This window comes from Rhinolophus hipposideros (assembly GCF_964194185.1).
Source record: "Rhinolophus hipposideros genome assembly, chromosome: 9".
NCBI classification, from domain to species: domain Eukaryota; kingdom Metazoa; phylum Chordata; class Mammalia; order Chiroptera; family Rhinolophidae; genus Rhinolophus; species Rhinolophus hipposideros.
Window position 1 is genome coordinate 17460017 of NC_138055.1, and position 12711 is coordinate 17472727.

General features: G+C 37.9%; 1 protein-coding gene across 5 annotated transcripts in view; it reads left to right on the plus strand.

Annotated features, from left to right (window-relative positions):
- Positions 1 to 12711, plus strand: part of GNPTAB (N-acetylglucosamine-1-phosphate transferase subunits alpha and beta) — a 64243-nt gene that overhangs the window by 19924 nt on the left and 31608 nt on the right. For all 5 annotated transcript variants that reach the window (XM_081059678.1, XM_081059676.1, XM_081059675.1 and 2 more), the window contains 3 exons: positions 4454 to 4573; positions 5630 to 5671; positions 7813 to 8018. In XM_081059678.1, the coding sequence (XP_080915804.1) occupies positions 4467 to 4573; positions 5630 to 5671; positions 7813 to 8018 (355 nt within the window). In that variant the 5' untranslated portion in view covers positions 4454 to 4466. The remainder of the gene's footprint in view (positions 1 to 4453; positions 4574 to 5629; positions 5672 to 7812; positions 8019 to 12711) is intronic.

The window sequence follows — 12711 nt, forward strand, 5'->3', positions numbered from 1 at the left end:
ACTAAATTTTTTTGTTGTTTTGGATAATGTTATTTTCATTAGAGAAATTATTCATATGAATAATTAACATGTGAAGGGATTTATTTTAAAATGAATTAATAAATGTTTTTTAAACGTCTTTTGTTTTTGAGAATGGCAAATGTGGATAGTTATAATCTATACACAAAAACCTTTTGGGGTCCTTAATAATTTTGAGAGTATGGAAGATCTGGAGACTAAAAAGTTTGAGAACCATTTCCTTAATGTAGAAGTTTTCACACTTTAGTTGGCACCAGACTCCCATAGCAGGCTTGAAAAAATATAGTTTCTCCCCACCCCCAGAATTTCTGAGTCTGTAGGTCAGAGAGGGGCTCAGAGACTTCTCATTTCTCACAAGTTAACTGGTGAAACTGAAACTGCTGGCCTGGTCACCACACTTTGAAAAGTGTTACATTAACGGATTCTTAATGAAATATAATTTGCCTATTTCTCCAATTTTCACTTTAATAACACTGAGTTTTCAAAAAAAAAAAAAAAAAGCTCAAAATTGAGTCTTCTTTTTTTTTTCCCCCCCTCAAGAGTTTTTTGACTACCTCCTCAACCTACTGTGCCTTATGCCGTGTTAGGTGCTATTGGTGTGGTCGTGTAAAGCTCTGCCCTGAAGGGACCTCAACTTTTAGAAAGAAAACTAGCTTAGAAAATCCAGATGTTAAGGTCAGCAGTTTTAATCAAACACGCTTGTTCTCTTGCTGAAGTTTTTTTTTGTGTGTGTTAGATATTTCTTCTTCTAATTTTAGATTGCATTAAAATATAGTTTGATTTTTATGTAGAAATATTTCAAAATTGCCTTATTTGATGATGATAAGTAAATGAATCATACATAACATATCACATGTTCTAATAGATTTTAAAATACTGTAATGTTTATAGGAAGTTTTCATTGTTTTGCTCATTTTTCTACAAGTTTTTTTAATATTGTTTACACTGAATGTAAAAAAAATCCATTCTATATAAATTATCTGCTGCTACTAGTTGTGAGGCATTAAGTCAGTTTGGGGCTCAATTTTATCATCTCTGAAATGTAGATGCTAGATTAAGAGTGAAATCTCTTAACAATTCTTTTGTTCTAAGATACTATTTAAGTTCTAAGTTTTCTTACCTACTTTATAGAATGTAGAGCCAAGGGACTATTAAGTGCCTTTATTTTCATTTAAACTAAACTGATTAAAATAAAAGTATCACTGTCACCACAGCTTTAGTTTTGAGTCAGAGGTGACTTATGTAGTCTTCAGCTCTAAGATAAAGGCTCCCTTCTCATCCGGGAACTAAGATAGTGGTCTCGTGGTTAAAATGAAAGATAAATTCGCTGTGACAATGTCTAATCGTAGAAAAACAACTGACTCACTGACCTGGAGCAGATCACAAGTCTCCTTAGGGTGGTTAGTCTAACACCAGAGAATTAAATCAATCATGTCACACAGCTTTATTAGAAGAAACAGTGCACAGATGCATTATATACTACATTGCCTTCCTCAGTTGAACATGTATAGATACGTCTTGAGTCTATGTAAAACATTTTAATAGCAGATAATTACTTTTATAGGAAAGTTTTAGAATGTGTAATTCTTTTTCTTCTTTTTTAAAGCCTTCTAAAAATATGTCACTTAAGCAGCTTTTTAAAATTAACTTTCAGTCTGAGCATAGACTACCTGAGAAGTTGGGAGTGAAGTGACTTTGGGTAATTTATATGAGGGTAATGTGAGGCATTTTATTTTTTTTAAATGGAAAAGACCGATGTATACGTTGAGGGAATAAACTGGTGGTCATTTAGCCAACAAGTACATATTAAACCCCACTCATACACCAAGCACTATTTCTAGACATGTGGTGATGAAGAAAAGAAACTCACTTCATATAGAACTGGCATTTTAGTGGGGGAAGCTTTTTTTTTTTTTTTTTTTTTTTAACTTTACAATGTGAACTATAACCTACCTACATGTAAGTGAGTAGTTCTCAAAGTGAATTTCTGGACCAGCAGCTTGGGCATTACCTGGGAACTTGTTAGAAATGCAAATTCTGGGGCCCAGCCCAGACCTAATGAATGAGAAACTCTGGGGATGGAGCCTAGCACTCTGTTTTACACGTCCTACAGCTGATTCTGATAACCTGTTAACATTTGAAAACCATTGGTGTAGATAGATGCAGAAAAAACCTAGATGAAGACGCTTTTGCACACGGTTACAGTAGGGAGATAGAGCCTGAAGATAAAGGAAAGAGGAAATAATGAAGCAGGGCACAGAATGCATGATATTTCTGTCCTAGACATAACTCTATCTAGTGGAAGATAGACATGCATAACAAAATAGTCCAACACAGTGTGCTAAGGATTCCTTAGTGTACAAAGCACATTCTCTTTGTGCTTTGAGGGAAGATGAGGGATGAGGGCAATTGAGGAAGGAGGAAGTGGTTGAAAGAAGCACGAAAGAAAGGATATTGTAGGCAGAGGAGGAAGCATGTTTAAAGGCACAGAAGCCTGCAAGTTCTTATCCTGTTTGGGTAAGGGTTATACAGCTGGAATGTCTAGAGCATGAGGTGTAGATTAAGGAGTTTTAGGTTTTATTCTGCAGGCGCTGGTGAACCTTCACGGGAGGGCTGGTAGGTGCTCAGCAATCACAGATGCCTGATTATGAGGTGATTCTTCATTTTCCCTATGTAGCTCTGGGTCCCCTGGTATTCTGAGACCCCACTTCGTCTTATGCGCTTCCCTTTGATTCTGTTGTCTCTGCCACACTGCCCACAGTTCTTTGACCAGGTCTGATAGGCATTTGCCTCAGGGCATTTGCATGTGGTATTCCCTTTCTCTGCACCATTCTTCCCCCAATTACCCACATGGCTTGCGTCCTCACTTCATATCTTTGCTGAAATGCCACTTTCCAGTGAGGCCATCTCTGATTTCCCTATTTAACACTGACCTCCCATATAGGCACACGTTGTGTCCCCATTTCCTGCTTTATTTTCTCCATAATAACATTGAACATCATCTGACTTTATTTGGCTTATTTCCTCTCTTCACCTTTCTAGAATGTAAGCTCCATGAAGGCACAGATTTGGATTTTTTTCTATTTACTGCTGAGTCCTCAGCATCTAGAACACACTGAGTGCTCAATAAATACTTAGTGAATGGGTAAACACTCCTGCCATCATCTTAACCTGCTTCTTTTAAGCTAGAGGTGGTTGTGACTTCTACTATTTATATTTTACCTTCCATAATTTGAAAGATCCACCAAACCACATTTATATTCCCATGAGAGAATTAACCCTGCCTTGAATGATATAATTGCAGCCAGAAGCAAAGATGAGATGCTTTGGTTAGGCTTTGGAGCTCTTCTTACTGCCATGGGCCTGATCCTGTGCCTGGTCTATGAGGAAGACAAAAGGAGGGTAAGCTTTGGTCTTTGACCTAAAAAAACCCCATACTGTACCATTTCTTGGAAAAGACCAAACTTGAAACAGAACTGTCCCAAGTCTGTGTCCTGTGTCACATACTTTGTGACATAGGTCTGGAGCAGGCCCTGCATGATGGGTAGGATCTTGGTAAGTCAGTGAAAAATAGGAGAAGACAGCTTTCAGCAGGGGTAAGAACTGAACAAAATCATCAAGATGAGCCTTAGAAAGGATACTCAAGAATTAAATGCTTGCCTGACTCCTTATTTTGAGGATAGGATAACAAGGAAACAACTGAGCAGGTTTGGGAAGTTCTTCTGGGCTGGTGTCTCAGAAACCAGACTCATTCAGCAAATACTTACTGAGCTCCTATGTGCCAGGCACTCTGTAATCAGTTGGGTACTTAAGGGAACAAAACGGAAGTTTCCTGCCTTCTTGGAGCATACATTCTAGGGGAGGGGCACATATAATTACCAGTGTAGATTCACAAGTTAGTTGTTTAATATGTTAGATGATAAGTGCTATGAAGAGAAGAAAGCAGAGGAGAATTGGGAGGGGTTGGGTTTGGGGGCAGCAGGGAGCAGGAGGGCTGCATTAAATAGGGCTGGTCTTCATGGTGGAACTGCGTATAACTCTTTGGTAATTTTAAGCTTCCTTTTTTTTTTTCCCTCTGGTTGCATTTGTATCCTAATTTACTCATTTTTGCTAAACTGAGAATGTAGTGGTTTAAGTGAGCTTCTCAGACCTTCCCCACAATCGTAAATGTGGAGTGCTGTCAGCCTCCTAACAGGGTGTTTGTGAGGCTCAAATGATGCAAACTGCACGAAGTACATAAACTGTGTAAAGAAGGTTTTCAACAAATATTAGTCCCCTAGCTCTAGTGTGAAAACATGCAATTTTGGATATATGCCACGGTGGGATTACCTTTTCATTGACTTTTTCACAGCCTGGAAGTTTAAACCCTGTTATACTCTTATTCCCCAAAGCATTGGAAACATGCATATAAGCTGGGGGACTTGGTTTGCCCTAGGCTCTGTCTGCCCATGCCGATCGATGTGGTTTACACCTGGGTGAACGGCACAGACCTGGAACTACTGAAGGAACTACAGCAAGTCAGAGAACAGATGGAAGAGGAGCAGAAAGCAATGAGGTGAAACTGATTTTTTTAACAATCAAAACCCCAAAAGTTCTACAAGGAGCAGTGCAGTTCAGAAGGGTGAGGTGATGTCCCCAGTGTTATCCCAACAAGAATCTGTATCTCAAGAGCTTGGCAGCCATGCGCCTGACCCTTGTTTCTTGGTGCCTAGAGAGGACTCAGCTGGCCCCTTTGGCGAGATCTTGGCCTCACTTTGTTAGCTGCCCATTTTAGATGGCGGCACACTAGTGATGCCTGGGTCTCTGAGAGGCCTGAAGATGGAGGAGCTTCCCAAGGGAGCCCTGGGTTTCCTGCTCACTCAGTCTGAGGCCCAGGTGTGATATCTTCAAGCAATAAGGTTTTATTCTGCAAAATAGCTATACAGTAGGATGTGTATTCCCTTGAAAAATAAAACAGGCCTACAGAGTTAATTTTTTCCCCCATTTGATAAAGGCAGTAAAAAGTATATTCTCTTTACCCCTTGGAATATCAAATAGTATGCAAACTAGAAACTGGTGATTTTATATATGGAATTTTGATCATTTTACTTTCTCTGGGAAAGGTACCATGGGCTTCTGGAGAGCTTCAGAGCTAGGGACGTGGCCAATGTAACATCCCCTCTATTTCCCTAGAAGTATTTGCTGAGAATATCCCCATTTATTTCTTTGTAAATGTTACGGGTGCGCCCCAGTTGCACGTCACTGGCTATGTTATACTGCAACAAATAGTCTGTTTTATTCAGTGTTAGAGAATTTCAGACCTTCCCAATATATGAAAATGGCTTTGACAGTCTGGTACCATGTTTTACTAGTAAAATGTAAAAGATTATGTTTCAATTGAACTGTCGTGGTTACTGTGGAAGGTACATGATGATAATATTTATTGATCATATTTTGTTGAAACATAATTTATTATGTACCTTAAATGTTCTAAGCATTATTGCACTCCCTAATTTACTGGTTAGTTCCAGTGGAGTGAGCAAGAAAATCAATGTTGTAAGTTACCTCTTGTTCACATTCAGGGCTAGCACTAGTCCATGTGTCTGTAATGGAATATATTTGCTTTCTGTAGAGAAATCCTTGGGAAGAACACGACGGAGCCTACTAAGAAGAGGTAAGCAGTTTGATTTTCCTCTCAGGAATAAAAACTTGAAGGATTGAAGTAAAACTCCTAGGTTCTCACTGTTTTTTTTTTTTGGAACACAGTATTTTGTATTTACTCTGTTGTTCCTGTTAAATCCCTCTTTGGCGAGTTTTTGACCCCCAAATTAAGTGCATCCATCAGATAGGAAATTTTGCGGTGCCCAAGTTATGGTTGATTGAGAACTCTGGGTATTTGTGTTGTGGCTAACCTAAGCTTTATCATTGGAAGGGTTAAGAAGGTTTGTTTTTCTTCTTTATCATTCCAATCAATCTGTCTTAGTGTACTATTCTCTTGGTCTGCTTAAACTCTAACTTATACCCAGTGTCTTCATTTATAGAATTTATATCCATTATTTAATTATGTGTTCAATATATATTTTCTTATCTTTAAAAGCTGTCATAGTGGTATGTCTCATATTTGAGGACTGGGAAGGGAATTTAGCCCAATGACAAGAATCAGATATATTTATCTTGATTTGAATCATAACTGACTCTGATAGCTCCTTAAAACAAGACTGTCTCACTAAAGCAGAAATCTCTGTTAACTGCCACTTCCCCACTTAATCATTAGACTTAAAAGAGCTATTCATAGAAATGTTCCTGAGGAATTTTGAGATCCACAAGTACCTTCTGAATTATCTCTTTATGTTAATTATATATATTTATATATACTACTGTTAATACTGTTATTTTAAAATGCCTTATAAATTATTTAAAGTAATCATGCAACGTAACAGAAAGGTTGAGAGGAAAGTAAAAAGAACAAACCAACACAATTCTATGGCCCTCCCTCATTCAACAACTATGATTGTTTTATTATTCCCTTTTTCATGCATGTTTTATAGTTATAATTTATCATCTAAATGCAATTTTGTATCCTAGTTTAAAAATTTTATATAATCGTACATATTTCTATGTTGATAAATTATCTCCATGCTTCTTTTCAATTTTAATAGTTGTATAATATTCCATTAAAGTAACTATGCTATGATTTACTAACTGTTGGGCACTTTCATATTTTCATTTGTGTCAGTACTTTGTGATGTTTTATTTGTGTCTGTGGCATTTCTCTGTGTGTGTGTGTGTGTGTGTGTGTGTGTGTGTGTGTGTGTTCGTTTTTCCTGTTTGTTTCTCTTCTTCTACTTGGACTAGATTCCTGAAAATAAAGTACTGAGGAAGAAGCATCTGCCTGTTTTAGATAGACAGACAGACAGACAGACAGGTAGATAAAAATATAGGTAGATATCTATCTATCTGTAAATAGATAGATATTTATAACCAATGTATGTATAACCAAATTGCTTTTCCAAAGAGGAAATGGTGAATGTCCATTTAGAGTGACTCCCGCAGTTTTTGAGAGGAATAGGTTTACTGTACTTGGACTAACATTGAGACATGATTTCTTGAGGGTGCTAAGTTAGTAAACAAAATGTGATACTTTGTTGCTTTCTTTTGCATTTATTTGATTATTAATGAGGTTGGACAATTTTAGGTATTATTTAAAAAGTCGTAGTTCCCACTTTGAATTCTTTAGCCCTGTCCTTTGCCCAGTCTTTTATTTAGGTAATATGTTTATTCTAGGTATTTCTTAGGTTTACATAGAAATAGCTCATGTAAAATCACCTTAAAACCGTGTCACGTTTGCTTTCATTTGCATCAGTGTCATGTCATATCCAATGTATTTAATTGTATTCTAGTTGGACCTGGTAAGTTGTATCTAGTAAAGTATTTGTCAACCGGATTTATCTACTTCCTAATCTGCCTAATAATGGGCTTCACAGGAATTATGACTAATCTTTCAAATGACAGTAATGAAATGCTTAATTTTTGCATAACTTTGAATTAGTACATTTTGGTTGCAATCATGTTTTATTAATAGAAATGTGAAATGTCTATTTTTAGACTTGTACTTGTTTAATAATTTTATATACCATACTTGCTAACTTACTAAATTTTTATGTTCTTGAAATAAAATTCTTTGTTTATTAAAACAGTATGATTTTTTATAGGATGTAGAAAAACACCTGGAAAATTTAGTAGCACCAACAAGCTTTTTAGTGTTGATGAATTTTTCAAGAATGTAGTTGTGAGCATGTTGGTGTTTCCTTCCAGTGAGAAGCAGTTGGAGTGTTTGCTGACACACTGCATTAAGGTGCCAATGCTCATCCTGGACCCAGCGCTGCCGGCCAACATCACGCTGAAGGACCTACCGTCTCTTTATCCTTCTTTTCATTCTGCCAGTGACATATTCAATGTTGCAAAACCCAAAAACCCTTCTACTAATGTTTCAGTTGTTGTTTTCGACAATACTAAGAATGGTAAGATTTTTTTTGTGGGTATTTTAAAATCCTGTTATCATTGGATGTTTGAATTTAATAATTCTGAGTGGAACAGAAATGATTCAGATAAAAAGAGAAGCAAAAGAGCTGCCATTTCATCTCAGCCCTAACCTCAGAAATGCACATGTAATACACACGCTTTCTGTGCTTCAGGTCAGGACCTTACTCCTGGTACTCAACGTTTACCTTACTTTCTTGGCTCTCAGTTACTCTGGAGGGGTTTTTTGTTTGTTTATTTGTTGTCATTTTTTTAAAAAAAACAACATACAACTCCTCAGCAAGGTTGTTTTCTGCTGTTTGGACGGAACATACCTGGAGCAATCATACTTGAACATACCTGGAACATTCATACTTCACAGTCTGAAACATCTGGTTATACAGTTGAGTTGGCCAGATAATAGAATTAAAATCGTAATTCCTTCCATAAAACTGTACCTGCATCTGCAGAGATCCCCTCCTCCCACTTGGCTGCTGAGCTGCTGAGCCCCATGCCTGGGTCTCCTTGAGCCTCTTGTCTCTCATTCTTCCTCTGCACTGAACCTCTCTCCTTGGAGGCTCTGTGTGTTTTCACTTGTGTGAAGTGAAAACTAATTGTCCCTTTACGGCATTGAGTCTTATTCTCAAGCTCCCATTCTTTCAGTGTCATACCTCCCTGCTTAAATCTGGAACTATATGACCCATTCTTCCTTTTTACTTCCACAACTATTAATAGTAATTCACTTCATCCTGTTACTTGCTTTTGTGTTTTTGCAAATGATTCATAGATTGTTACCCTACTCATCTCATTTCCTCTACACCGGGCTGAATTTCTTCACACAGACTCCAGTCATAGATGCCTAGCTGCTCTGTAAAGTTCTTCTGCAATCTGTCCAGCACACAACTGTAAATAAATTGGAAAACCCTGTGTTATCAATTCGCTCCCTTTTTGAAGAGAACAGTACAGTAGTATATATTTGTTTTTCACAGACACAAACTTCTCTGTCTTTCTCGTGGTTAGGATTCAGCTTTTTTTTTTTTTAATTAAAGTTTATTGGGATGGCAATTGTTAGTAAAGTTACATAGATTTCAAGTGTACAATTCTGTATTACATCATCTATATATCACATTGTGTGTTCACCACCCAGTCACTTCTCCTTCCCTCACCATATACTTGATCCCCTTTACCCTCATCTACCACCCCCTCCCCGCTTATCCTCTGATAACCACTAAAATATCGTTTGTGTCTGAGTTTTTGTTTCTCATTTGTTTTTCTTGTTCTTTTGTTGTTTTCAGTTTATATGCCACATATCAGTGAAATCATATGGTTCAGGATTCAGCTTTAATTACTTTGATTCTGCCCATCAATCCTCACCTCACTGGCCTCCTTGTATCTCCTCCAAACTGTCAGTGTCTTCACCATGTGTGGTGCTGCCTCTCCCTTTCCTCTAACTCTTCCTCTCCTAGTCATCTCCTGTTCGTTCCAGACCCGTCAAGTTCTGTCTCTTCCAAGAAGATCGTGGACTAGTACATTCATAATGATATTGTTTTACTTTAACTTTTCCTGGAAGAACTTATAACCTAACTCACAACTTAGTTTTTGATTGCACAGGAGTCTATGGTGTTCTCTTCTAATTTCTTTATTGAGCAGAGACCTCAGCCCTCACCAGCTGATGATCTGAATAGTATCTAATGTAGTACTCACCTCCTGGTACTTAAGTTATTTGTAATTTGAAAGGAAATTGTAACCTTTCCAAGTACAGATATCTCCCCTTTCCCACTATAGGTCTGTTACTGGACTATTTAGTATAAATAACTTAGTGTTTTTTTATTTATGTTTTAAATCTATAGGGAAAGTAAAGGGATAATCTTGGACAAATTATAACAAGTTATCTGGATTATTGTTTGGCTAAATTTAGCTCTGTTTGTTAAACTAAGGTTTCCTTAAATGAAGGTAGTCTGATAACATTTTATCTAAACAGAAAAGGGAATGACATTATGTTAATAATTATAACTCAGTTATAACATCTATGGAGAGGAACTTGAGTTTTCTTCTAATTTTATAACATAGCAAAGACTTAAAAAATTGTAAATTTTGATATAAGTAAAATCTGTATTAAACTATAGACACCTAAACACCGTTTTTGAATTCCCACTTTGGTTTCTAGTTGACTATTCTACTTATTATATTCATTCATTCAGTAAAGATTCGTTGAGCCGGTGCTCTGAGTTGGTTGTTGTTCTATGTCACAGGGAAACAGTAGAGAAGAAAAAAGGCACATTCCTGCCTTCCTGGAGCTTACATTTCTAGTGGGCCACATACTTACTCTTTATTGCCCTCAATTATCTAGATCAGGGATTGCCAACTTCTTTCTTAAAGGACCAAATAGTAAATATTTTAGGTCAGTGGGCCAGAGCCAAAATGGAAGATGTTATGTAGGTATTTATATAAGAATTTAACATTTAACCTTTTCAAAATGTAAAAACTGTTCTTAGCTTGGGGCCATACAAAAACAAGCCATGGCTAGAATTTGGCCATGGGCTACCTACCCCTGATTTAGATGAAAAAATTTGTAGCCGTACTTGACATTGCATTTATCTCATTTAACCTCTTTCTATTTAATCATCGAGATCTGTTGACCTTTTTTTCCTCCTGAAATGTGTCATTTCTTCGCGTCTCTGATTCTCCTGCCACTGCACTGTGTCCTAGATTCAGCTGATTGGGCGGTACTTAAACAGTCACACAGTCCAGCCCGTGGCTGGACCTGGGTCTCCTCAGCAAAGTGGTTTTTCCAGTCAGGCTTATCCCCTTTGATGTATAGGCAATGAATTTCCTCCTGTGACAATTTATTTTACCTCTGGACTACATTGACTTTTACAAGGACTTACGAAGTGCTTCCTTACAGCTTTGTTACACTGGTTAAGTTTGTATTCTTTGGAATCCTATAGAACTAATGTAATCCTTTTCCCGTGTGAGGTTTCTTTTCATTCTTGTTCCTTTAGCTGTGTCTTAGGGGCTTCCCTACCTGCATCCTAGTTTGCACTTCCCAGAATGAGCTTTTGTTTCTGTTTTAAAGTGTGTCAACTAGTTTTAGACATTCTTTTCAGTGTGGTTCAATCTGCAAATTGTTCATTCAACAAGTGTTTATTGGGTGCGTGTTATGTGCCAGGTGCTGTTCTCAATGCTGAAGATGCAGCAGTGAACAGATGAGCAAAAATCTCATCAAGTTTACATCTTGGCAGAGGGAGACAGATAATAAATACAACATACAAGTAAATTATGTAGTTTGTAGATGTTAAGTGCTGTCGAGAAAAATTGAGCAGGGAAAATTAGGTGATAGGGGCAGGCTCACCAAGAAGGTGAATTTTGAGTGAAAACTTGGAGAAGATGAGAGAGCCAGCAATCTGAATATATGGGGAACGAGTGATGAGGTCAGTGGAATAGCCAGTGCAAAGGCTCTGCGGCAGGAGTGTGTCTGGCATGTTTAAAGAAGAGCAGGGAGGCCAGTGTGACTGGAACAGAGTGAACAAGGAAGAGGGGGCAACAGATGAGCCTCAAGAAGTAATGGGGGACCAAATGGTGTAGGCCCAGGTAGCCATGACAAGGACAGAGCCCAATGAATCATTGGAGGGTTTTGAGTAGAGGGTAATGTGATCTGACTTACGTTCCAAAAGGATTAGTCTGGCTGCTGTGGTGGGAATAGAGACCGGGTTTGGGGTGGGCCAAAGTTGTGATGATTCAGGCAAGAGGGAAGGTGGCTTGGATCAGAGTGGTGGGAGAAGTGGTTGGATTCTGGACATTCTGAAGGTCAGCCCACCAGGGTTTCCTGATGGGTTGGTGTTGGGGAGTATCACCTTTCTTATTCTAAGTACTCTGCTTCTGTTTAAAAGCACAAAATGGTGATCGATACGGCCATAGCACATTGTTGCCGCATACTGAACTCAGTGTTGACTAAAACTCTTGAAGTCTTTGAAAAAAAAGGACCAGATGTGCTAATGTTGAAACGTCTCTTAATTTATGCTTGTGTGGTTAGTTTGGGGTGCCACGTTAGAGATCCTAACCTTTGTTTGTAGGAGATTTGATTTTGCTAGATTTGACACATTGCTCCAAATAGTAAGAACTTTGGGATACCCTTACTTATTCCGTTTGTTACTCAGTATAGTATCTTCTCTGTCAGCTTCCTGTAAATCCACATGTTTCACAAGCATGCCTCTGTGTCTTCCAAAACCTCGATGGATTATTGAACAAGACAGAACCTATGGCATACTTCTAAAACCTCTCTCTAGGTGGATTCTAGCTTTATAGTTTCACACTCTGCAGTCAGAATTGAGATCTCCACTCAATGTGAGAGCTAGCCTGTATGTCTCCATTATATCCATAAAGATGACATGAGATGTTTATAACTACCTTGCTGAGATTATGTACTAATACATATACCACATCTGTTAGAATTCTCTGATCTGTCAGTGTAGAACCCATCATGTCAATGGAGGGGAGAGAGCCACAGAGATAAATTTATTCATAATGAACTCATGTCCTTAGTACTCAGTGCTTCCGTTAAAGATAAACAGTGTATTGCGAGGGTTGTTCTTTTCCAGTGCTCACCAACTATACTTTTATGGTACATTTGAGACTCTTAATCCAGGATTGAAATCCATCTTGCCAGGCTATAGTTTGCAGAACCTACTTTCTGTG